Here is a 27,473-nt window from a genome sequence, read left to right as displayed (position 1 = left end):
GAACTCCTGAGCTCAAACAATCCGCCCGCCTCGGCCTCCCAGAGTGCTAGGATTACAGGCGTGAGCCACCACACCCGGCCTGTAAACAGATTTTTTTTACTTACATCATGAATATTTTCCAGGTCATCAGAAGTTCTTTTATGTCTTTTGTAAGGACAGCATAGTGTAATAGTTCTTTCATGGATTTACTATGATTTACAAGTCCTCTGCTGTTGGACAAATAGAGTCTTTTTTTTCTTTTATAGACAGTGCTATGATGAACATTGTTGTAGCTTAAACCTTAGAGACATAGATGATATTTTTTAAAGGATAAATTTCTAGAAATAAAATTGCTGAGTCAAAGAGTTTGCAAATATGTATACTTTTTTAAACCTGTGTTTTTCTACAACCTGGCCTATGTGAGCTAAACAGAGGACTGGAATTTTGACATAATTCTATCCCCAAATTACCGATATGCCAAATTAAGTCTTCATTTGGGTATTAGGAAAAATGTAAATTGATAAACAATTTTTGATGAAGTTAAAACTTTTGTATGAACTTAAACTTCTTGTGTTGCTATTGAAGGAATGAGTTTGTAATGCCAGTTCAGTTACTAGTAGTTGAGAAACCAAGAATTTTAAGGTAATTAATCTATATTGCCAATCTTAGGCATTTTCATTACCTTTGTGTCTTTTAAACTTAAAAGAATTTAACACTTTATAAATCTTTTAAATCAATTGTATTATACACCACATTTTCAGGTCTTTTGCCAGGGGAGGGTGGTTAATAGAAAGAGAAATCTTATAACATTAATTAATTAACCATTGACTACTTTCTTTATGCTCCACAAAGGGATTATTAATGAACAAAAATTCTTGCTCTAATGGGAGCTTACATTTTTCACCAAAGTTGGAAAAAAAAATAAGCTAGGATTTGTATGTGTATTTACATTTTCCAAAAGTAATGATTTTAACCTATTAAATTTCTGGTTATTATGTAGCTAGATTAAGCTTCTTTCACTTATATTTCGACTTGTGTTGACATAAGGGACAAGACTATTGGTATATACTTGAATTAAGATATTGTTGTAGTTTGTATCTGTGGCTGTTTAAATTTTGTATAGAATTAAGATTTTGTTGCATTTTAATTTTGGTGTAGATTTTTTGGTGGATTCTAGGATTCTGTGACCAAGTCCCATTAAAAAGATCCCAAAGAATTTTATTGCTTTATTTTTTGTAATATAGTTTTTAAAAATTATAGAGTAATATTTACTTATTATAAAAGCATTTAGACAATAAGGTAATAAGAAAATGTTAAATAAATCTCATTTGCATGATAAATTTATTCACTAAATATTGGGTAAACAGTGAGTTAAGTGCTGGGATTACAAAGTTAAGACATAATTAATGTCGACCTGTCTAAATATAGAACAGGTTGAAAATTCTTCAACATATGCATGACTCTTAAGACTTAAATTTTCTCTTGAAATTTAGATATTCTTGAAAATACATTTTGGGCTTACTTGTGGGATTCTAGATTATCGGATGTTATATACAAACAAGAAATCAATGCTTTGAGGAACACAAAAACCTGAGTACAGTTAGTTTTCTAAAAATATTGGACTTACATGTAAAACATAAAACTACAACACTTTTAGATAGGAGCATAGGAGAAAGTCTTCAGGATCTAGGACTAGACAAGGAGTTTTTAGACTTGACATCAAAAGCATAGTCCATAAAGGAAGGAATTGATAAATTTGACCTCATCAAAATTAATAATGTTTGCTCTGTAAAAGATCCTGTTAAGAAGATGAAAAAAAAGCTACAAACTGGGAAAAAATATTTGCAAGCTACACATCCAACAAAGGACTTGCATCTAGAACATATAAAAAAAACCTCTCAGAACCAAACATTAAAATCCCAGAAAATCCTGTTAGAAAGTGGGCAAAAATCATTAACAGATATTTCACCAAAAGGTAAAAGATATACGGATGACAAATAAACACATGAAAAGATGTTTACCATCATTAGCCAGTAGGGAAATGCAAATTAAGATTATAATGAGATATCACTGTACACTTGTCAGAATGACTGAAATAATAATCAGTGACAACACAAATGATGACAAGGATGAGGAGAAACTGTATCTTTCATACATTGCTGGTGGGAATGTAAAATAGTACAGCCACCCTGAAAAACAGCTTGGCAGGTTTTTTTTTTAATAAAAGTAAACTTGGAATTACTATAACCCAGCATTTGCACTCCTAGTGTTTATCCTAGAGAAAGGGAAAATTATGTTCACACAAAAACCTGTACATGAATGTTCGTAGCACCTTTATTCCTAATAGCCAAAAATTGTCAACAACTCAAATGTCCTTTAACTGGTAAATAGTTAAACAACTGTTAGTCCATCCATACCATGGATACAGCAATAAAAAGGAGTGAACTATAAGTACAAGGAACAACCTTGGATGAATCTCCAGAGACTTATGCTGAGTGAAAAGAGGCAATCTCATAAGATTACCTACTGTATGTTTCCATTTATATTATATTCTCAAAAAGTCAAAATTATAGAGATGGATAACAAATTAGTGGTTGCCAAGGGGTTAGGGATAGGAGTTCTAAAGGGGTAGCACAAGGGATCCTTGTAGTAGTGACCAATTCTATATCTTGAATGTGGTGGTTACACACCTCTGCACACGTGATAAAATTGCATAGAACGGTGTGGACACACATAGACAAGTGAGCGCATGTAAAACGGGTGATATCTGAATATTAAGTGTGTGGGATGTACCAATGTCAGTTTCTTGGTTTTGATAATGTGCTCTAGTTACTTGGTTTCCCTTTTGTGGGAAACTGGTTAAAAGGTACATAGGACCTCCTATACATTTTTCAGGGCAACTTCCTGTCAATCTGTGTAATTATTTCAAAATAAAAAGTTAGGCATCCCCCTCCCCCCATAAAAAGCACTGGTAGTAGGACTTTCACAGAACAAGAGAAGTGGAAATTTATGCTTTAATCAATCAATGATGGGAAAGTTAAGACAAAGTATCTCAGATTAATTAGAAAACTCTTCACTTCAAAATCTGTGTTCCTATCTGAACAAAGATTAGATTTTAAGATTTTCTACTAGGATAACAACATGAAATAAGAGTATGCTTTGAAGGTGAACAAGCATAAAGAATTTATTTATTTTGCTTCATTTTAGAAAGAAGATGTAAATGAATGTGGTGAAAGTATTGACAGAAATAATTTGAAACGGTCACAAAGCCATCTTCCTTACTTTACTCCTAAACCACCTCCAGATAGTGCAGTTATCAAAGCTGGATATTGCGTAAAACAAGGAGCAGTGGTGAGTAGCTTAACAAAATATGTGAAAAAATGAAAAATGAGATGAGTATATACTAGCACACTCTCAAATTAACATATAAATTGTTTGCTTTATTTTATGAAATACCAAAAGTGAGAGACCAGCATATGAGAAAGGGAGTCAGGAGATAAAATCGGAGTTATTCTAAGGATAACTCAATGCTATTATTTCCTTGGTCTATAGGCAGCCAGGAAAGTTAATGCCTATTACTATTGGCCTTCAGTTTAAATGAGCTTTCCTAACAGTTGAAATTTATTCCAGAAAGTTTTTCTATTGATCCCCACCCTTCCTTGGGAGTGGGTCAGAGAAAGAGAGCTCTAGGTCAAGGGCCAGGGGTGGGAGGAGGAGTGGGGTTTGGAAGGATCCTTTCCTTGATCTGGGGTTGGGCTGACCTCAGTGGGAAGCTCCGTGACTTTGGGCTACCTACTTAACCTCTCAGGCTCTCAATTTCTTTTTAAGTGAAAATCATATTATAAAACTTACTGTCCAGGGGTTGGTTTTGTTTTGTTTTATTTCGTTTTTTGAAGATGTAACTAAGAGAGGTGTAGCCCTTCACACAGCACCTGGTGATTAGTAAGAACTATTACAGGTTAGCCCAGATATTCCCACATAATCAGCTCCATGGTAAGAAATTTCTGGAAGAGCAAGTAAATTTACCAGTATTTCTAATTTAAGGCATTCTTTCTGTGTGAACTAAAGCTTTAGAATTTCATGAGAAAATAAATTTAAAGTTTGAAAATAAAAGAAAAAATGTCTGTGAGTAAAGAAATACTTAAAACTCTATTGGCTGTTCTGTTTGACTTCTCTTCACTTACCGGCAACTCTTGATTCCCTTAGGTCAGTGAGGGAAAGTTCTTTCAATCCTGTCTGACCTTCTTTAGGCTAAGAGAAATGAAGGCAGGGAAGACTGGGGGTTTCTTACCTTAGGATGTCTGCAGGGAGAGTCAGAATTCTCATCTAGCTATGACACTCAGTTGTGTGTTAATTAGGGCTTTTCAGGAGACAATCTTCTCCTTAAAAGTCCTCTTGGGCCCAAAATGCTAATCATTTAGAGATGCTGAAGTGCTTTCACAAAAACTGCATTACATTGACAAAAAATCTGTATAAAATAGGTTTCCTTTATTAAATATTTACTGCTTTATTATTATGTATAAAGTACTTGTAGAAGAATTCATGTATTTTACAGATGGAGAAACTTGTTGCGGTTTATTAACATTTCCGTTGCTTGCTCTTTGGGGGAGTGGGGAGGAAGGGAAGTGTATTTTTAAAAACTGTTAGAGCATTAAAAATATGCAGTCATATCATAAAAATCATATAATAAAAGCTAAAAGCCAGCCACTAAAACTTGAATTAAGAGTTCAAGGCCTGAGTAGCAAAAGAGGGATGAAGTTTCATTTTTCTCTACACTAAGGAGATTTTTTAATGCTTGACGTTTCTGATTATGGGTTCATATATCAGAATAATTCAGTGGTGATTAACATTTGACATTGTTAGAAACAGAAGTCTTATGTTTGTGTTCATCTCTGGTAGATGAAAAACTGGAAGAGAAGATATTTTCAATTGGATGAAAACACAATAGGCTACTTCAAATCAGAACTGGTATGTTGCTGTGTCATCGATGTTGCTTTCGAAATGTTTAAGAGTATTACATTGTAGTGATTATATATAATTTTTTGTACTGTTCTCTGTTTTTAGGATAATTCTAGTTTTGAGAGGTGCACGCAGTTTATTTTGTTGTGATGCTTTTGATTGATGATATTTTTCTTGATTCATCTTAAATAAAAAGATCATATCTTCAAAGTGGCATTCCACCTTGAAAGATCTAAAAATATCAAATCCCCCCAGTCTATCATTTTCCTCTAAAGGGGCATTAGAGGAGCTGGTGTGTATTAATAGAATTAAGTCTTTAGAAGTCAACACTTAACACTCTGTATTTCTGCCTTCTCTTGACATTTTCTTTTCCTATTTCAGATTGACTTAAGATCACATAAGATGTTTTTGTCCTATCTGAAGGTAGAATCAAAGATTGAAATTTCCTCTTTCCCTTGTTTGAGTAGCATCCTTGTTTAAAATATTGTCAGGTGACCTGAGTCCTGTAATACATTGTTGGATAATTGAATGCAATTCTGTACTTCAGATATCTATCCTGCCTCTTGTTGTATGGGACCTTTGAGAGGGGAACCATATGCTTTATTTGAATGAAGGCACCAGAACAGCATTGTCCACTAGAACATTCTGCATGATGGAAATGTTTCCTATCTGCGTTAATACCACTACATGTGGCTGCCGAGTGCTGGAAATGTGGCTAATGTGATTGAGGAGCTGACTTTATTTCATTTTAAAACTAAACGGATTTTATTTCATTTTCATTAATTTAAATGTACATAGTTACACATAGCTAGTGGCTACTATATTGGAGAGTGGAGCACTAGAGAATAGGAAGGGAATATTTTAAGATTCACCTCAGGTGTCAGCTCTACTGGGAAGCTTTTAGACCCTGGGTTAAGTGTCTTCTCTTTATGTGCCCATGGTACCCTATGCATACTTCCTTCATAATACTTCCCACTGTGTTTTATAATCACATGCATGTTTGTTTTTGCCACTAAATTAAATGAGCTTCTTGAGGGTAAAGACTCTCTTGTACCCGTTTATGAACACAGAACCTGGCACTTGGTAGATAATAAGTGTTTTTGAATGAATGAAAAATGGTGTAGCATAGCAAGCATAGCTGTTTTGACAGGGGGGCCTTTCTCAGACTTAAGAGCCTTAACTAGAAGTTGTAATTTCTTGGTTCAAAAAGTACCAGGCTTAGTGTCTCAGAAGGCTGCACTTATGCTTAGTTAGCAGGTTGACTAATCGATTTTAATTAATGCCAATACTCATGGGAAGAGTCATTCATGCAACAGACATTCATCGAGCTCTCCGTGGCCCTCTGCACCTTTCTGGGAACTGGAAATAAAGAGAACAGTTAGCAGTGGTCTCTGGCCTTCAGCAGTTCAGTTTTGCCAGGGTAGTTGACATGTGCCCCATCACCAACAGTAGTTTTAATGAGACAAGAATTATTATAAAAATGTTTACTAAATTTTGAAAACCTGCATGCTGGGTATTATGCTATAAAATCTGAGAGGAAGAATAAAGAACTATTATAGGAGATATGGAAATTACACTCTGTAATTAATTTATAATTGTTGACCTTTATCAATGCTAAGATGCACAGTCCTCCCCCACTACCCGCATTTCAACATTTCTGAAATCTTAGGGATGTGTCTTAGCGTTGCTGAAAGTGAGGAGCAGTCAGGAGGCAGCAGCTGGGCTGGAGTTGTTACTGTTTGCATATGTGCAGCACCTTTGGGTAAGATCCAGAAGACATCAGCATCAAAATGTGCAGAAAAAAGTGCTGGCAGCTTGGAAGAAAATCTCAGGGACACAATGGAACATTCTTAAGAAATGCCACATCACAGACACTCTTAGTACAGGGAATGGCATGGAGTGAAAAACATGGGCATTGATGGCTTCAAGTCAAAAGTGTTTTAGAAGAGCTGGAATCTGAGCATGAAGTTTTAAAACACTGTAGCCAGTTTATTTTGTTTACATTTTTCTTTTTTATATGCACTCAATAATATTATAAAAATATTTAAAGTATAATTGGGCTCTCTTACGATACCTTTTTATCATGGAGAAGTGTAAACATCAAGTAAGTAGAATAGTACACAGAACCCACCTATACTCATCACCTAGATTTCATAATTATCAACACATGGCTCAACTTGGCTTGTTTCTTCTGTTTTACCTCCCAATTTCCACTTCATATTTTAAGGCAAATCGTAGATATCACTTCTTCTGTAAATATTTTAGTATGTATCTCTAAAAGAGAATTTAAATGTTTTAAGAATAACTATAGGCTGGGCATGGTGGCTTACGCCTATAAGCCCAGTGCTTTGGGAGGCTGAGGTGGGAGGATCTTTTGGGGCTAGGAGTTGAAGACCAGCTTGGGCAACATAGTGAGACCCCGTCTCTACAAAAAAATTTTTAAAAATCAGCCGAGCATGGTGTCCTGTGCCTATAGTCCCAGCTACTCGGGAGGCTAAGGCAGGAGGATTGCTTGAGACCAGGAGTTTGAGGCTGCAGTGAGCTATGATCATGCCTGGGTGACAGACAGACAGTGAAACCCCATCTCTAAAATAAATAAATTAATAAAAGTAAGTTTAAAAGATTTTAGTGCACAACTGAAAAACTGGTGCAAATATTTGTGATGTGTATTAAACATTAACATTCCTCATATTTGAAGAGTCTTAAAAACTGAGGGGATTTTAAATCATCCTCTTGGCCCTCTTCTCCTTCCATCAATCTCAAACAATTCAGACTTGAATATGTTAGGTGAGGCACAGCAAGGTGGGCAGCCACGGTGGGGACCAGCTCTGGCAGTCAGAGCCTCTCAAGTGTGAGGAGGCTTAGCCCTGCGTGGAGTGGGGAGAGGAGGGCATCCACATGGGGAAGGAGGTGTTGGCAGAGATGGTTGCACACATGCTGAGTGATAAAATAAGGAGATATACTAAGGGATGATAAAAGCCAAGTTTCTTGCTGTCAGAGAAACTTGACACTTTTTGGTGAATGGATGGTATGTTTATGTGTACAATGAGGAATGAGATAGTTGCATAGTTTCAAAGTACCTATCCAAAATATACGTATTTTAAGTATAAGGGAAAAGAGTAACTTTACAGTACAGAAACTGGCAGATACCACTTAATCAGGTGGCCAGATGATTAAAATGAACTTCACTGGTAATGAGAGAAATTGAAATCATTTACCACCTGACAGGATAGCATGGGAAGAATGTAGTATCACTTCTGTGATATTCCTGCCAAAGGTACATGATCCGAATCTAATCATGAGGAAGTATCAGGCATACCCAAATGAGGGACATTTTACAAAGTAACTGCCTTGTCTTCTTCAAAAGAGTCAAGATTATGAAAGTCAAAGAAAGAATGAGGAACTATTCAAGACTGAAGGGAAGAAAAGAGATGTAACAAGCAGATGGAGCCTGTGCTTCTAAATGGAATCCTTTTGCTCTAATAAAAGACATGTTGGGCACAATTCTCTGATTTTTGTGGTTGTATTGTGATTATGTAAAAATATATCTTTGTAGAAAATACTAATGTATTCAGGGATAATCTGGGCCAGGTCAGCAACTCACTCCGAAATGTTTCAGAAAAATCAATTCTTTGTGCTGTATTTTCAGCCTTCGTGTAAACTCATGGTTCTTTCAAAGTTTAAAAAAAGAGAGAAAATCAAAGGGAAAATACCTGGTAGGAAAATGAACAACACACATGAGTAGACAATTCATTTAGAAAGAAATTAAAATGGCCCTTAAAAACATAAAAAGATACTCAGCATCACTCATAATGAGAGAAATGTAAATTAAAACTGCACTAAAATATTCTCATCTATCATGAGAAGGCTGTGGCTAAGTGAAGAGATTGGCAAATCCTCTTCCCCCAAAGCAACGATAAACGCCATTTTATAAACAAAAGGAACCAGGACCCCTTGGAGAAATGACTGCTTTCAGAGCTGGGGCAGGTAAAGTATAAGCTGAGCCCAGGACATCTAGTTGTGCCATAAAATAAGGAAGTGACTCAGAGAATGAGGGGAACATGTCAAAAGGACATAGGAGCCCCCTGGAATGGGCTTCCAGTGGCCAAAACTTGGACAATTTAAGCAACAAAATAAATAAAGATAGTAACAGATTATAACCCATAGAGTAAAACTAGTCAGGAATAAATAAATGGGGAAGGAAAGGCATTTCCTTAGAGTAACATTCTATCTTAATATATGTGGATAGATTGATGGGGTTAGAAAAGTAACCTTTTGTAGCCACTATTGTAATAATGGTTTCAGGCAAGCATCCTCAATGTTTGATAAAACCAGTGGGCAGCATTATGATGTGAATCTGGGTATTTCATAGGCTGCAACATCTTCTCAAAAAGACTCTTAACAATGAAAAGGGAAGAAGTGTGATTTACAGTTCGCGGCAAACATGACCTTATGCAAGAGATCAGGGTTAACACACCAATAATGGGACAAACCACCGTCACGTATGTGCCTCCTGATAATCACGCACTGAGAAGACGACAGTGTCACATCTGTGGTTTCCTGTCCAAAATGTATAACCTGAATCTCAGCACAAGCAAACATCAGACAAACTCAAATTGAGACATTCTACAAAAAAAAACAAAAACAAAAAACTGGCCTGTACTTTTTATGACACTAAAGATCATGAAAGAGAAAAAAACACCCAGTAAAAGATACTAAGAGGCATGAATCTAAATACAAGGTATGATCCTGGATCGAATCCTGGATCAGAAAATAGTTTTCTTTTGCTGTAAAGGATAATGGTGGGGCAATTAATGAAATCTGACGATGGTCTATAGATTAAATAATAGGATTGCATCAGTGTTTGAGTTTCTGGTTTTCATAATTGTACTGTGGTTGTGCAAGAACACATCGATGTTTTAGGAAATACATACTTTGAAGTACTTAGTAGTAAAGGTGCATCATATTTACAACTTGCCTTCAAACATTTTAGGAAAAATATATATACTTACATATTTATGTGTATATACACACAAATAGACTGGTAAAGCAAATGTAAAATGAACATTTTAGAAGACAAGATGCAAGGTAAATAGAAATTCTTTGTACTATTTTTTAAGTCTCTTATAGTCTGAAATTATTTCAAAATGAAACTTTTTTAAAACTTAAAAAGTCATGAAAAAAAGTCACGGTTTAATCTTTTTCTTTCGATGTTACATATGTCTTAATCTCATATCATATTCAATGACATACATATATAATATTTCATGGAATGTATTGTATAAATATGATGCTATTGGGAGCCAGTTATGCCCTATATGTGTATCTTGTATCTAATTTTGTAACCTTGAGTGAGGTACTTACCGTGTCTAACCTCAGTTTCCTCAGGTGAATACTAGTACACGTATTGTGTCGTGGAAAGTGTGAGAGTAAACATTTAAAACGTAGCAGATGTCCTGGCACTTAGTAAATGCCTAGTAAATAAATGGTGCTTGTTAAAATAATGTATTCATATAAAAGTGATATTTATAAAATGACAAATTTAAGTCAAAGAAACTGGATGTTCACTGCTCTGGTGCCTTGTATGTCAAAGTGACATTCCAAAAGAGGAAGGACTGCACTTAATGGTACACTGGGTTCTATCGGGGAAAGTCTGATGGTTAATGGCTTTTAATAAGCCACACTGTCATTAAACCCAGAAATAATGTGAATAAGGGTTATATGGAGTTTCCTTGTTTCAAACAACTGTATGTATAAGGTCGTGGTATTTGAGCTATTTTGATGTTGGATAGTTTAAAAAGGTATATTTGTGTCTTAGGCGTGCTTCAAGAAAGAAGTATAATTTTCACAAAAATCTCCCAAGTAGTACAACTAACCCATGAAAAGATATTAAGAATAAACATCTAGCTAGGCAGGGTGGTGAGCGCCTGTGGTCCCAGCTACTCAGGAGGCTGAGGCAGGAGGATCACTTGAGCCCAGGAGTTGGAGTCCACAGTGAGCTATGATGATGCCACTGCACTCTACCTGGGCAACAGAGTAAGACCCTGTCTCAAAAAATAAAAAAAAGAATAAACACCATATATCTGTTTGCTTTTTTGCCAGGAAAAGGAACCTCTCCGTGTAATACCACTTAAAGAGGTTCACAAAGTCCAGGAATGTAAGCAAAGGTAAGGAACAGCTCTGACTTGATGCCTGAGCAATTTATTAATGCAGAATAGTGCCTTAGTTTGAATACTGTCCGTTATATTTTTCTAGGGTTGTTTTTAACTTTTTATAGTTGGGATATACTAGAATTTTCAAAACCCCCAGGTTAAAGTACTGAAATATTTTATGTATTTGAAAACTAAAAGTTAAGAAACAATCCTTTTCATTGTTTATTTGAAATCTAATACAAAAAACAACTTATTAATGGAAAGAAAATACTATCAACAACTTATGTTATCAGATTTGACAAATTGATATACTAATTTTAGTATTTCAAAGGTGCTGCAGAATAGAGCTTTACAAGAAAATGTGTTAGCTGTGCCAGCGTTTGTTTGAGCAAACAGATTTCTTCAGTTAAAAACTTTGAACTTTAAAGTTGCTTTATAAACTTTCTTAAAAGTATAACTACATAAAATATGTAAAATTTAATGCAAAAAAAGGGAAAAGATGATAATTTGATTTTAAGTCAGTGTTTTACCTCATATTTATTTATTGACATATACTTGGTACTGGGTAAACAAGTAAAAGAAAAACTATCAAACTGCTGTTTAAATACAATTGGATAATTTTTTTTTCCGTAACAGTGACATAATGATGAGGGACAACCTCTTTGAAATTGTAACAACATCTCGAACTTTCTATGTGCAGGTAAGATACTTATTTGAAGATGATAGATCCTCCTAAGAAGAAATTAATAATTTTAAAGGTGAAATAAACATAAATAAGCTTGTTGCTTTTGAGGTTTAAAAAAATAGGACAACTGTAATTTACCAGCTTAGCAAAAAGATGTTATATATGAGTTATTGGTAGGTTACATGTTGAGGAAATGGGAGTATTCTTTGTTATGAATTAGTGAAATAGAACTAAATCAGGAAATGGGAATATTCTTACGAATTAGTGAAATAGAATTAAGTAGTATTTGGAGGAAGGGAAATGCTGTGTTAACTTAGATGTTAAGTGTGTACCTTCACATTGGATTATTTTTACACGTTTTAGAATTTTTATTTTTCTATTGTCATTTTTTGGTAATCTTATAAAAAGGGAAAGTTCATGATAATTAATAATCCATAATAAAAGTAAACAGTAGATCTATGTAGTTTCATTAATGGTAGGCATCCTGTATTTAAGTTTAAAATGTACTTTTTTGCTTACCACATTGAATTATTTAAATAGAAAGTTTTGTAAAAGAAGATTTGGCTTTCTTTTAGTAAAGTTACATATGCTTATTGCAGAAAATTTGGAAAATATAGAAAAATATTAAAGGTGATTTATAAAACACAATCTCACATTCAGGCAACCACTTTTATTTTTTTGCTGCCTTTCTGAAGACAAATCTTTTTATAAAAAGTGGGGTCATACTAAGTTTAGTGTTAACATCTTATTTGTTTCATAATAATGTCATTAAAAATTGTCTGAAAACCTTTTAGAACGGCACCATACTGCATTGTATGGATGTTCCACAAGTAAACTATTCGTTGTCACTCTGTTACCAAACATACCCATTTGCATAATTTTCTTACATTTCCTGTGATAATAAAGACGAACATCTTTCAGTGTAAATTTGCCTGAATTTCTTATTTCTTTAGGGTAAGTTTCTAGATCAAGATTAACTATCAGAGCGTGAACCTTTCTATTTTGTCCAGTTGATTTCTAGAATTGTGTTTCTGTTAGTAATAAATGAAAGTATACTCTACCTTTGCCTCCTTTGAGGTTTTCCTTTTAAAAATCTTTGTTAATATCATTGATTCATAAATATTATTCTGTATCTTTAAAATTTTTGTATTTCTAGATTCTAGAATCTAGAATTCTAAAATATAGAAATAAGGGACAGTATCTCTGTACCCGTTTCAGGATCTTGTTTAATTGGATTATTTCATAGTAAAGTTTTAAATTCATTTGAAAGCCAGGCCCTATCAAGTAATATGATACTTTGGAATATGACTACCAATACTTCTTTTAGGATTTAGGGCACTACTAGAAATTATTTCTAGAAAAGTAATATGTAAAATCATGCCAAAATGTTTTTTTAATTACACTATTCCATAAATATTATTGTTGTAGATTCAGACAGTGTAACAGTAGATAGAGTGAGATACAAGGGTTTTCTTTGACTATTTCCTCTCCTTGTTTTCTCTCTATAAGTATTCATTATTGATACTTTTTGATGTGTCTGATCCTAAAACAGTTAAGTGCCCAACTTATGTCTCTGTGTAGTAATTTACCCAGAAAAACCTGGTTTTAAAAAGTGATCTCTAAAATGATTTTGTTGGTGACAATATTTAAGTGACCAAAATAAATACATTGGGTTTATAGAAATAGAAGATGATTTTGAAGAAAAACTGACTGAATGAGTCCTTTTTTTCCTTTAGGCTGATAGCCCTGAAGAGATGCACAGTTGGATTAAAGCAGTCTCTGGCGCCATTGTAGCACAGCGGGGACCAGGCAGATCAGCGTCTTCTGTAGGTTTCCTGCTCGCTGGGGTGATAGTCCCTTGAGACTCCCCATCCCGTTGAGTTGTTTTCCTTCCTCTCCCCCTAATCCATCTGGTTTCTTTCTTTATTGAGATTTATTTGCATGTTGACTTTATACCAATTGGACTTGCAAAAAAATAATGCATTTCTAATTTAATGCTTCCTTGTAGTGTTATGTATACATAACTTTCTGTGCATTGTACTGTGTTAAATGCACAAGCAAGGCAACTAAAGAATAAACATTTCCTTGCTTTTTTTTAGGAATTATTACTTGTCGATAGGTCTAGATTTGACATAATTTGACAGATTCTTAGTATGGTATGTGGCCTAATCACGTAAGGCACCTTGAATTGTAGCATACACGGTTTTGTGAACATCTCAGTTTCCTCTTTACTTCTAATTTCAGTTCAGGTTTTTTGGCAGAACCTGCCATAGGACCACTGAACAACTGGAACCTTAAGTGCAGTTCAGAGCTCCTAGTCAGTATTTTCCACCTCATGTTTTCATTCTCATTTTCTAGCAGGTTAACTTAAGAGCCGCCTCCTGAAAACTACCACAGTTCTCTGTGGTAGTATGATAAAAAGTTTTACCCAGTAAAGAAATAGTAAGAAAAATGTATTTTATTTATTATGTTGAAGAATATCATAGAAATTAGATTTAGTTTTGGAAAACTTTGGCCACTGGTCTCTGAAAATACAAATTCTACTAAGGAATAAAAAATTGTAAGGAGTCTTAAAATGTAGCACTGTCATTTGTAGAAAGTAGTGTAACACATAGCTTGATAACCTTTATTATTTAGATTGACTATAAATGCTAGATATTTGTACTTTTAATATTTTTCCTTGAGTAATATTATAATACTATTTATTGCCTTTTATTATTTCCTGGTAGCGATGACTACAGATCAGTAAATAGATATCTATTTTTCTCATTTCTTAATTAAGTCATTCTACTTATATCCTTTCTGGAATATCTAAGAAACCACTTTCCTAGGTGTGAATTTTGTAGCTGCCTGTGTTTTATGTGACTTTTTCAGCAGACAACTATGAGACAGTGCAAAAACACAGTGTCTGTTGGGAAGAGGAAAAATTGGAGAAGGGTGTTTGTGTTTTGTGCTTTGTGGTGGGGGCAAATTGGACTATCTAGCTATGACTATCAGCAGACCTTTCTCTTTTCCTCCCTCTCTCCAGTATAGGTTAACTCTAATCTTAGCTTTGCACTGTGTTCCAGATGCGGCAGGCCAGAAGGCTGTCGAACCCTTGTATACAGAGGTATACATCAAGAGCTGGTGAATGCAGCACGTATGTGGGCTCTCACGCAAACGTGCCTTCTTAGTAGAGGGCCCAGACTTACTCACTACTCACAACTGATCATAGAAAGTTGAGTTAACCAAACTGCCTTTTGCAGTTATCATAACTGATTTTGTCAATACTAACACAAACTATTTCACTATAGTCATCAGGTTGGATATGTGTACTTTAAAAAAAAATACAACTTTACTAATGGAAAGAAACATTAAGCTAGCTCTAAAAATTAATATGCTGAATTGCTGCAAGAGTTTCACTATCTATATTATATATTTTGAGTTTATTTTTAATACTACAACACTTGAAATGTACCTTTGTTCTAATAATATATGCAAACTCATGCATGCATATGCATTGGATAAACTACATTACTATAGTTTGCATGGCATTTTAAATCTCTGATGAAAGATAGCCATCTAATAGGACTCTATAGTGTTTTGGTGATTTGTAGCACTTTGTTTTCAAAGCTTCTAGAATCATAAATGACACAATATACTAGGAACTATATGGCAATGCATTTAGAATCGTCATACTTAAGGGTATCTTCAGATATGACCCAGTTAGAAGCATATTGAAATTAACATTCACAACTGATAATTATTTCACCACAGTTTTAAAAATGATTAAATATGTACCCTTTGTCTTGAGAATCTTAAACCATATGAATATATGATATATTCAAAACTAAATAAATGAAATTAAATAAAAAGTGAAAAGACTGCTATTATTGGTTGCAGAGAAATTCAGGGAAGCAAAAACCAAGTTTTGTCAGACTGCCAGCAAATAATGTTTGAAAAATGTTGATTCCTGCTTATGAAAGAAATATGGCCTTTCATTGTTAAACATTTTCATTTTTTATCTTTCTAAAATGTATGGGATAATTCCTAGTGTTGATTGTAAATATACTCTTAAATAAAATGATAAAGCTGGTAGGCTCCCTTATAAACACAGTTCAGTTGCAGATGGAACACTGTATTCTAGTTTAGGCTGGCTGAGTCTTCAAAGTGTCATAGGCTGCCAAATTCAGCTTTGGTGACAGAACTGATTTCCTAGTGGAAATGGTTGTTGGCTGTCATTGCTTTAAACTCACCCCTAAAAATGCATTGCTTTGGGAAAGAACTTGCACATTATGCTGCATGGCTCACGCTTATGCTTTGTGTGTGTGTGTGTGTGTGTGTGTGTGTGTGTGTGTCGTATTCGTTTTCCAGAGAATCAAGTCTCACACTGAGTTACTAACCTTGTCTTTGGTGACCGACTGTGTCTGACCCACACTCCTCTTTACAGGAGCATTCAGAATCCAAGCACGCTTTCCGTCCTGCCAGCGCAGCAGCCGCCGCCTCACATTCCACAGCCAGCCGCAGCAACTCTCTGGTCTCCAGCTTTACCATGGAAAAGCGAGGATTTTACGACTCTCTTGCCAAGGTCAAGCCAGGGAACTTCAAGGTCCAGACTGTCTCTCCAAGAGAACCAGCTTCCAAAGTGACTGAACAAGTTCTGCTAAAACCTCAAAGTAAAAATGGCCCTCAGGAAAAAGATTGTGACCCAGTGGACTTGGATGACGCGAGCCTTCCAGTCAGTGACGTGTGAGACGGAAGCGTGTGGAGCCTGCGCCGTTGGCCATCCTCGGTTTCCTTTCATGAGGCCTCTAGCCAAAGATGATAAAGGGTGGAATGGTTTCTAATGCATATGGTATACTGCCTCTTAGATGTACTCTTCGTAAACTGGTGAACTAAGAATCTAGGGAGTGGCCAAACTAAATATAATTTCTTTTTAAAAAAAAGGAAAGAAAAGAAAAGTGCTAAGTGTCTCAGTATCATCTGTCTGAAGCTTTGTGTGTTCTCATTTGGGTGGTAAAATGTGTGTGATTTTTTTTTTCCCTAGTGACTTTGGCAGTTTAAATGTTAAACAACTTAAAACATGAAAAATGCTCATTGATTATTTTGGTCATTTTAAAATGGCTACTATGACTTTCTATTAGATGTTTGACATTTACACATTCTTATTGGTTAATATTACTGAATGAAATATTGCCAGACTAAAATACCTAAACTCATGAAGTCTGTGGTGCTGTAAAATTTATATTATACTACAATGTGGACTATTTTCAAATTCTAACCATTTTTGATGCCCTGAAATTTGAGGTGAGTGGTACATTTTACAGACAGGATATTATCAGTGAGGGTTGTGGGTTGTACTGGGGTAGAGAAAAGGGGAAAATTAGGATTCAAACAACTGTATCTTAGATATTTATTTGAAAAAACTTAATCCAACTTGCAGCAATCAGTGCTTTTATTCAGTGAAAATTACTTGGTAGGAAATTTTTGGGAGATCTGATTTTCTTATCAAAGTTTTGTAAATAGTTCTGATTTCTATATTTGGATCATCAAAAGACCTCAAGTTTATATGTAAAGACATAACTGCCCATAGTCACGAAATTGTTGTGGCCTCTACTTTTTGTCACTAATAACCTATATTCAAGTGCCTGTGTTTTTTCATCTTGTTTAGGAATGTTTTGAGATTAATGTGCTTAAAAGTCCTACATGATTGGCTTTAAACATTGGGATAAAATTAATTTTCAGTAGCATAGTTTAATGTGTTAAGTAAGGTAGCATTTTATGTTAGAAATACCAGAATGCTGGTATTCTACCACCTGTGCAATATATATCTTTTAAAAAAACAAATTTGAATACACATTTAATCATGGGGATATCATAAATATAAGCACCTCTCTAAAGAATCCTTAGTTTCAGCTGTTGAATTATAGACCAGTTTGAGCAAGTACCATTTTTTCAGTTCAGTCTTAAACATTTGCTTTAAGAAAACAGTCTTGAATTTCACATGCTGCTATTTTTATGATATTTTGCCATTTTACAGTACTGTTTTGAATTCATACATATCACCATTTCTCCTTTTCATTTTCTAAGATGACTTTTTGTCTGAGACAGAGAAAGAGAGAAATTTCCTATTATAGTGGTGGGGTCCAGAGGTTAAGATATATTATACTAGAACTACATAGTCTCAGTTTAAAAATCCATATGCATAAAGAGTGCACCACTCAACTTTTTTATTCATAAGCTAATATTTTTTAAAAGTTAGATTTAGATTTTTTTCTCTTTTGCAGCTACATTTTAAGATGATAGAATGAAAAAGTTTTAAGTAATCACTTTTTCTGCTGATATGTCCATTATAATGGTTCTTTTGAAAGATCCTTTTTCATGAACACACCTAAGAAATCTTATATGGACACTTTGCAATATTCAGAGCCTGATGCTGTTTTCTTTGGTATAGCTTCCACACTGCATGTTCATTTTAGTGTATTTTGGTATTGGCAATTTGATATATTTCATGGTGGCAAAATATTAGCTCTATTTTGGGATGTTTTATAGAACTACCCTTATTCAGTAGTGTAGGAAGTGTTCTTGTGATCGTCAGGGTCTCAATATTTATCTTAATTCCTTTATAAGTCTATGGAAATTATTTAATTATTGTAAAACTTACACTTTTGTAAATATGTCACGTCTGAGTTGTCCAAAAATTACTTTGAATACCTTCATATTTGCTGCATTTTTTTTTTCTGTATATATAACATGTCTTCTTTTGGAATGGAATATGTGTGCCTCCCAATGTTTATTGTTATGTCGTTATCTTTATATACGTCAAACTGGTTGAACACTGTAATGACTTGAGAATAAACTGCTCAGAATTTATTCTAACTTATTTCTCATTTTGTCTGGTCCAGCTCTTGTGTGAACAAGTAAATAAAACTAGTATGGAAAGTGCTTGGTCAATTGACTTGAATTTACGTATTTAAGGACAGTAATAATTTGGTAATCTTTGAAAGAATAAGAAGCTTCATATCTGTGAATTCTTAAGGCATAGATGTGAAGTTGTACAAGGAAAGTTTTTTTTTTTTTTTTTTTTTGAATAAAGAACTTGCCTGTTTTGCTGAATTAAAAAACATGTTCTGGCTGGGCGCGGTGGCTCACGCCTGTAATCCTAGCACTCTGGGAGGCCGAGGCAGGCGGATCGTTGTTCTGAGCTCAGGAGTTCGAGACCAGCCTGAGCAAGAGCGAGACCCCGTCTCTACCAAAAAATGGAAAGAAATTAATTGGACAGCTAAAAATATATGTAGAAAAAATTAGCCGGGCATGGTGGCGCGTGCCTGTGGTCCCAGCTACCCGGGAGGCTGAGACAGTAGGATTGCTTGAGCCCAGGAGTTTGAGGTTGCTGTGAGCTAGGCTGACTCCACGGCACTCGCCCCAGGCAAGAGAGTGAGACTCTGTCTCAAAAAAAAAAAAAAAAAAAAAACATGTTCTGAAAAGCAAAATTTTGTTGGCTTCAGAGCATAGTTTGAATCATCTGGGCTGCTTACAATGCTTGGTTATTGGTTAGACTAGGCATGATCTGAGGCTAAATGCAGAGGGCATTTTGATCCCTAGATGGGCATTGAGATGCACTCATTAAAAACTCCACGTCAAGAGTTAGAGGCTGCTTGTTGCAAATATTCCCTAATGATAATAAATATCCTATGTCTGCTGCAGTGAACACTATCCAGAGCCCAGTGCAGTGCCTGGTACATAGGTAAGGCTCAAATACTTCTTGAATAAATGAGGACAGGGCATTAATATAGAATGTATGAACTTTACACATTACAGAAACGTGTATTCTTGTTTACTTTGAAATATAAATCATACTTTTGAAATTCTGATTATAGAGCAACCTTCAGGGACTTCAGATGTCTTCTTTTGCTTCTTGTATCTGGTTCATTGTCTAAGCCTGCTGCTTTTCCCTTGTGTGTTCATACCATGTCCTCTGAAGTGCAGCCAAGAATGACTTTGAACCAGTGTCTCCTCTCACCTATTCATGTCCTGTTGGGGCTATTCTGGATCTCCTTATTCCTGTCATTGCTCAGGCTAAGCATCAAGGTGGAATCTTGATCTGTTGCCTTTTGTCACAAAAGCTGAGTGACATCTTAAAAGATCAGATAAGGCAAGCCTCTGCCATCAGTGCTAGCTGAAAGAAGTGGAGAGCCCAGGAAGGAAGAGGATTTATATTAGCCCATGGGGCAAGTTAGCAACAAAGCTGGAATTCTTGGCTTCTTACTGTATTCGAGAACGTCATCAGGATCTTTGCCCTGGGCTTGGCTAGAGTAACCTAGCCAAGTATACCAGGTCGCTTCCTAATATCCTTTGAGAGTTCCTCCACCCCTCTAAACATAGTCATTTAGTGTTCTACTCTTTTTCTCTCGATCTCTCATTCTCCTAAGGCTATTTGTTCTCTGTAATGCTTTCTTAGGCCCTCTTGGGTCTCTATTCAGTCAAATGACTTGTGAAAATCTAGCCATGGAACAGCAGCGTTAACTACTTAGTATGTGTGTTCTAATGTGCTGCTGCTACATTGGAACATATTTGCCCTAGAGTGCAAGGACCTTGAGGTTTGGGTCAGTGTGTTACACCTGTCAGAAACCTGTTTTCTGTGGTTTCTGTTACACCATGGATATTTTATGTTTGATACCCCTACCTGTAGCATGTTCAACACTTTCAAAAAGGGAAATATTGTTGGTTTTATTTAGGAAGAGCTTTAATTATTTCCAAGGACTTACTTGGGTTTAGCAAAAAAGGTTTTTTTTTTTATTACATCCTTTCTGTGAGGTTATTTTTCTAAAAGATTAAGATTTTCTTATCAACAGCGCTATTGCTTGTGTAACTCGTGTTGTCTTGTTCACGCCAGCCGTGGGAGACAGTCATAGCCTGGGTAACAATTTGAACCACATTTGTCTGGGAGTCTCCCTCCTTGGAAGTGACTGGTGTTCCAACTTCTGGTCCTCTCTTTCCCACTGGGTCTTGGACACCTCATTATTATCATCCTGTTTGCTGTGATCTTGTTGCTACTTCTCATGTTCCTCTAAGTAGTTGTGTTTTACAGATACATTAATTTTTATTTAAAGTTTATCCGTGGGCACATTTTGTCCATTTTTGAAAAGAGCTACTTAAAACTAATTTGACTATTAAAATTAGACCAACAATACGCAGTTAAGGCAAAAATACTGCCTTTTGCATTAAAGGTTTCTTTCTGCCTTAGTGGCTCGTTGGTCTGTATTCAACGGCTGTCTTAAACTTGGAGTCGTGGGTCCTGGATTCAACCCTAACTCTGCCATATCTGACTTTAGGCAAGTGTCTTTGTGTTTCCGAACTTCACTTTCTATGTTATGTAAAATGACAGAATTGGATAAAAGATATTTGTGTCTTCGTAATTTTTATTAACTGACGCAATTTAATTTTTTCTCTTGAAAATTAAATGTTTTTATCTTAAACCCAAAATGGGAAGGAAAAGTTCTAGATTTTTTGCTTTAACAAAAAGATCCCTTCCTCAGCTTTTCTTTCCTTGCTGCAGTACAGGAATTTTCTGTAAATGGTACTTGTGCCTTTATCCAAAGTTCTGTTAAGAGTTGGTGAGACAGGAAATACTTGTATACAAAGTGCAAAGATATACCAGCTTAATACCAGCTTTGGTAAAACAGCTTAATATCAGATCTTTGTGTTTGGAAGCGTTTGTTAGTCCATACAGGATTTGTGTATGCTGTCTTACTTTTTAATGATTTATGAAAATTGTATTTTTGCAAACCTCAAGTAAAATACATATCGAAAATATTGCTGAATAGAGGTTAGCATTTGTTATACAATTTTGATTGAAATCCTAATATTTCATTTTTTTGATGTGTATCGATGAATTGTGCCTTACTATAGTATATTCACGTGGTAATAGCACCACCTTCTGGTTATGTCCTTGCTAAATTCAAAATAAAGTAATTCGGAGTCTATTTCACTTTATTTCACCCATCATAGAAAATTAGAGAAGATATGTGATTGCCTCGGATAGTTTTGAAATCAATATAAAATTTAAACCAACATTTATAAATGAATTTTTCAGTTAAACTTTTTATTTGGAGATAATTGTAGATTCACATGGAGTTGTAAGAAATAATAAGAGATCCCGTGTACCCTTTGAGTTTTTCCCCAATAACATCTTGAAAAACTGTGATACAATATTATAATCAGGATATTGACACTGACACAGTCAAGACACAGAACGGTTCCGTCATCACAATGGTCCCTCTTTGTTGCCCTTTTATAGTCGCATCCATCTCCCATTTTACAGATTTGGAAACAGACGTAGCCACTTGCCCAAAGTCACATTAGCTTACGGTGCTACCTTTTTGATACCAAAGTTTGGGCTCTTAACCAGTATGGTTTCGCTGCCTCAGTAGGAGTCTTGAAAACTGTTCTTTGTTTATATTGTATTATCTTCAGATTATTAGATGAGTTGAATTTTTATTCAGTCTATTTTCGACATTTCTGGAACCATACTATTTCAAATAACATATTTCTTTATACATACCTTCAAGTTACATATGAGAATCAGACAGGTGAGTATCCTGATGATAACCTCCCTGGAAGATTTCAAGCCCTGACTTTTGATATATAAATTAATAAATTTACCAGAATAAGGTAAATAGTAAGTACAATTATTAGATTAAAATAGGTTTAAGATGCCAGATTTTTGAGTTAATAGTTATAGAGACTGGTTATAAAGATCATCACTTAAGAGTGAGGTGTTTTTCCATGTGAAGAAGCTTCTGACCAGATGAAGTCTGGGTCAAATCAGTGTCTTCAGTGTGCAACATGCAGCACACAGGAGGCCGAAGATGATGATGAAGATGTCCACAAGGAATGTGCCAAAAGAAGTGTTAAGTGTACTATGTGATAAGATCTAGCATGGAAAACTACAGTAGCATGGAAAACTACACATCCAGAGACTGAGGTGGTCTGTGGACGAGGGCACGGGTAAGAGAAGCATTGGGGTGGAGAGGGCCTGTCAAAGGTCCCCAAAGGGAAAAAGGTGCTTTTAAGTTAAAACTATGTGACACGACAAATTTGTAGATGTTGATTTGGAATTTGGAAAGTCCAAGGTGGTGCGTATAATTTAAATTGTTCTCTTAAAGGTTCAATGCCTTTTTCTCCCTGGTGAATTATGGTAATTGTACCTCTCACGCTAGTTTTCTAGAGGGGGGAGGGATGGGGCATGTGGGGAACTTTCCATGATTCAGGAGTTTGCCACATAAGCCTTGTTGGGTTTTTCCCGCCATCTTTAGTAGCTTTGTGGTATGAACGTAACCTGTTTCCTGTTGGAACTTAGTTACTATTATTTCCAAATAGGAGCCTTTGGTCCCACTGGCATCTATTTCTGGATGACTTTCACATACGTCATGGTCTTGGTTCATGTCATCACTCATGCTATCTGTTCTTCCTACACTTCTTGCCTGTCTATATTTTGAAGGTGGAAGATGTCCCAATGGATTAGAATAGGCAAGTTTTTTGGCCTGAACAACTAAAAGCCATGAATTGAGGTAGCAAAGACTGCAGGTAGAGCAGATTTGAGGGAAAAGATCATGATTGCAGTATTGAATGTGTTAAGTTTGAGATGCCTGTTAGACATCCAAGAATAAATGGCAGGCAGTCGGATATATACAAATCTTGAGAGAAATAATTATTGGAAATAAAAATTTGCGAGTCTTCAACATCTTAGATGCTATTTAAAGCCTTGAGACTAGATGAGATCACCATTAGAGAGATCAGAGATGAAAGAAGGAAAGTGGACCGCGAATGATCCCTGGGGCACTCCAACGTTAAAAGCTTTGGAAGAAGAGGAGGAAGTAGCCACGAGAATAAGGCAGGACCACAGAGTCAATAGGATATCGTGAGTATGAGGTGTCCACATCTTTGTGATTGTGAATTTTGCTGCTATAAACATTTGAGTGCAAGTGTCTTTTTTATAAAATGTCTTTGGGTAACTACTGATGGAACTGGAGACCATTTTTCTAAGTGAAGTATCACAAGAATGGAAAAACAAACATTACATGTACTCACCATTAAATTGGAACTAATCGATCCCCACTTATGTGCACATATGGAAATAACATTCATCGGAAACGAAGCAGGGTGGAAGAGGGGAGGAGAGGATGGGTAAATTCACACTTAATGGGTACAAGGCATACTATCTGGGCGATGGGCACACTTACAACGTTGACTCAAATGGTACAAAAGCAAATTATGTAACCAAACGTGTACCCCCATAATATTCTGAAATTTTAAAAAAGTGGTGTCTTGGAAGCAAAGAAAATAAGGCAAGGAGGAGAGGGTAATGAGATGGGTCAAATGCTGCTCGTAGGTCAAGTTAACAGGCAGACTGGAAATGCCCATTGTGTTTGCATTATAGAGGTCCGTGGTGATCTTGATTGGAGTGGTCTGGTGGAGTGGGGGTGGGGAGCAAAGAGAAGTTTGCTGCAAGGGGAGCAGAGGAATGGGATAATGGTTGCTCCTACTGAAAGCAGAGGCCTTTTCTTTCTTTCTTTCTTTCTTTTTTTTTAAAGATAGAAAGAGATTTATTTGTTGACGGAATGACCCTGTAGAAAAGAAAGATAGATGATGTAGGAGACAGGAGAATTGTTGTCCTTGAGGAGATGAGATGAGATGAAAGCTAGTGCACAAGTAGAGGGCTGGACTTTCTGCTGCACACAGATGTCTACCTGTGCTGGGAAGGCATAGTGTGTGGGTGCAGCCACCAGTTAAGCGGGTAGATGTGGCGCGTGTAAGGCTCTGAAAGTGTTTGCCTCAGTCCCAGTTAGGAAACAGGATCCTCAACTGCCAGGAAGATGGGGAAGGAGATGTGAGCGGACTGAGGAGAGGACAGATGTGAAATTGTCTACGATTGTTGAGAAGGAACGGACAAGGGAAATTTAGCATATCCTGGGTGGCACCGAGAGCCCACTTGAGTTCTGTGGTTGTGAATTACAGTGTTAAATAACAGCAGTAATTGCAGGCATTTTTGTCGTGCTGCTGACTTTACTGGAAAGGCCTCTAGTGGTTCCCCGTGAAGGATGCTGCTGGCTTTGGGCAAACAGAAATATTTTACCATGTTAAAGAAGTATCCAACTATTCCTATTTTATTGGGTGGTTTTTAATGAAGAATAGTGGTTGAATTTTGTCAAATATCTTCAGTATCTCTGGAAATAATCTTCTTTTCCTCCTTTAATTTATTGAAAAATATTAATCCAGTTCCTAATATTAGCTATCATTACATTTCTGGAATAAATCTCACTTGGTCAAGATGTGTTATTTTTTAAATATACTGCTTGATTCCATTTGCTATTTTATTTGGGATTTTTGCATAAATATAAGTGATACTGGTCTGCATTTTTCTTTTGTGTGTTTTTTGTCATCTTTGTAGGTTGTGTGGTGTTATACTAGCTTTATAGGAAAAAACTTGGGAGGTTTTCTTCTTTTGAGCTGTTCCAGAATAGTTTAAAAAGAATTAGAATTATCCATTCTTTAAGGAGTTGGTGGACTTTTCCTATGAAACTCTCTGGACCTGGTGTTCTTTGGAGGGTGTGCTTCTGGCAACGTCCTTATAACCTCTACGAAAATTAATGTGCTTAGGCTTTTTATCTTTTCTGGGGTCAGTTCTGGTAAATTACATCTCTAGAAAATTATACATTTTATCTAAATTTCCCAGTGTATTTGCACGGAGCTGAGCAAAATATGCAGACCTGATTTAAAGAGAAACACATTGCAGCCTCCCCTTTGTTCTCAACTCAAAATATACAGCTCTTGTGAAGACTTTGTTTGTTAGGCAAGTCGTGACGTCTTCTGATTTTTACCTGGCAGGACGTGAGCACAAACATACCACCAGAATAAAGTAGTAGTACTCGGGTATAAGCAGGCCATGTAAAGCAATCGTACAAGTCTTTAGAAAATTATCAAAATTCAATGTGAAATGTATAATTTCTCATAAAAACCTCTGATCCCTGGAGAACATGTCTAGATTCCCCATTTGAGAGACGTCCTAACGAGTGGAGTTCAAACTTCTTGGCTTATATTCACGATGCTTCCGTTCCCCTTTTCACACAGTGAAATCCTACACTGTGTGTATCCTACACTCCAATTCACCTGAACCATTCCGTTTCCAGTTTTCCCACCTCCCTGCTGTTATTCTTGCTGTTACTCTGCCTGGAAGCCACTTTCCCCATGATCCTAGCCTGTTAACTCCGCCCATCCTTCATTTCTCACTAAAATGCAACTTTCTCCTCGAGCTGCTGGAATTACTTTCTCATGGTTCCCCAACACAAGCCATGATGACCCCAAAACACCTGATGCCCTGCTCCCTTCCCGTGCCAACGTTCAATTCAGGTCATCGGATCTAGGATGGGCTTTGAGCTTTTGCTCTTCAACTCTGGGCTGACTCAACAGCTTTTCTCTCCAACGAAGTCCTTGGATGACGTCAAAATTTGGACAAGATTAGAAAATGGAAACAGCCAAACCCAGCTCTTTGTTGATTAGATTGGCCCAAAGGAGAAGTAAAGAAGTAAAATTCAAACAGATCCTGGCGGTGACGGCCACTCTGTATGAGGACTGCGCTGATGCAGGGGTTTCGGCAGACAGGGGCCCTTTGCATAATTATGCGTGTTCACTTTTGCATTCAGTTTCAGGGGCTCCTCTAAGAGAGAAATTAAACTCTACTCCCCTAAAGCAGTAATTCTCAAAGTGTGGTCCTTGCTGCCATCTGTGACTCAGTGTGCCCTGTGACAACATGTGACATCCTCTGCGAAGCCTTTGCTGACTTCGCCTGCTGGCGGTGACCATTCCTTACTTTGGGGTCTCTAAGCGCCCATGAACAGGTGGCTCGCTAGCCACCTTGACTGGTACTACACTAGTAATGTATTTTGCTTACTATTTTTTTCTTTCGCAAGGCTAAGACTTCCTCAAGACAAGGATCTCTGTTTTGTTTAAATAAGAATAGCCTTAATTGTTTTTTTCTGATTTTAAGGTGAACACATTATTGTGGAACATCCATGGAAGCAACAAGAAATGAAAATAACTTGTAATTTCATCATCAAGAAATGACGTTTCAGTGATTATACTTCCATGTCTCTTACTACATATGTATGTAAGTAGCTTCATTTGTGCGTGTAAAAATGTTCCCATCTTCTTTGTAAACAAGCAAAACATCACACACACCCCACACAGAACAATAAAAGTAAAATCCTCCTGACTTCTTATCACTTAGCTTTGCTCTGGTTGTCTCTTCGTGTTTATCTACGCATACGTATTGGCAAGTTTACAAATTTGGGATCATGATATATACATATATATATGTTGTTTTGTAGCCTTTTTTCCATGTGGCAATATAGTATGGACACCTTCAATTATCAGTAAATATGTGTTGACAGCACTATTTATAAAGGTTTAAACCTTTAGTCTTCCCTTGTGTATATATACAGAAAAAACTTTAACCATTCAAGTATCGGACATTTTTTAAAATTTTCATTTTTTCACTATTTTAACAATACTGCAGGCTACATTCTTTCTCCACTAGTGGTATCACCCTAGACACAGGTTTGTTGGTCTCAAAGGTTTGCATGTGTATTTTATCTCTCAACATAGTCAAAAGATCTTCTAGGAAGGAGGTACTAATTTATCTTCCCATCAGTAGCACA

General features: G+C 36.1%; 1 protein-coding gene across 5 annotated transcripts in view; it reads left to right on the top strand.

Annotated features, from left to right (window-relative positions):
• Positions 1-16,690, top strand: part of PLEKHA1 (pleckstrin homology domain containing, family A (phosphoinositide binding specific) member 1) — a 51,722-nt gene extending 35,032 nt beyond the window's left edge. For 3 of the 5 annotated variants that reach the window (XM_012642444.1, XM_012642447.1, XM_012642443.1), the window contains 6 exons: positions 3,187-3,330; positions 4,879-4,947; positions 11,041-11,105; positions 11,727-11,790; positions 13,512-13,601; positions 16,205-16,690. In XM_012642444.1, the coding sequence (XP_012497898.1) occupies positions 3,187-3,330; positions 4,879-4,947; positions 11,041-11,105; positions 11,727-11,790; positions 13,512-13,601; positions 16,205-16,507 (735 nt within the window). In that variant the 3' untranslated portion in view covers positions 16,508-16,690. Of the gene's footprint in view, positions 1-3,186; positions 3,331-4,878; positions 4,948-11,040; positions 11,106-11,726; positions 11,791-13,511; positions 13,602-14,843; positions 14,915-16,204 lie in introns of all 5 variants that reach the window. The other 2 variants (XM_012642446.1, XM_012642445.1) reach the window with 2 other exon arrangements.
• The last annotated feature ends 10,783 nt before the right edge of the window (positions 16,691-27,473 follow it).

Source organism: Propithecus coquereli, unplaced genomic scaffold (assembly GCF_000956105.1).
Source record: "Propithecus coquereli isolate 6110/MARCELLA unplaced genomic scaffold, Pcoq_1.0 Scaffold179, whole genome shotgun sequence".
Taxonomy (NCBI): Eukaryota; Metazoa; Chordata; class Mammalia; order Primates; family Indriidae; genus Propithecus; species Propithecus coquereli.
The sequence above is the reverse complement of the archived record's forward strand: the minus strand, read 5'-3'. Positions and strand labels throughout refer to the sequence as shown.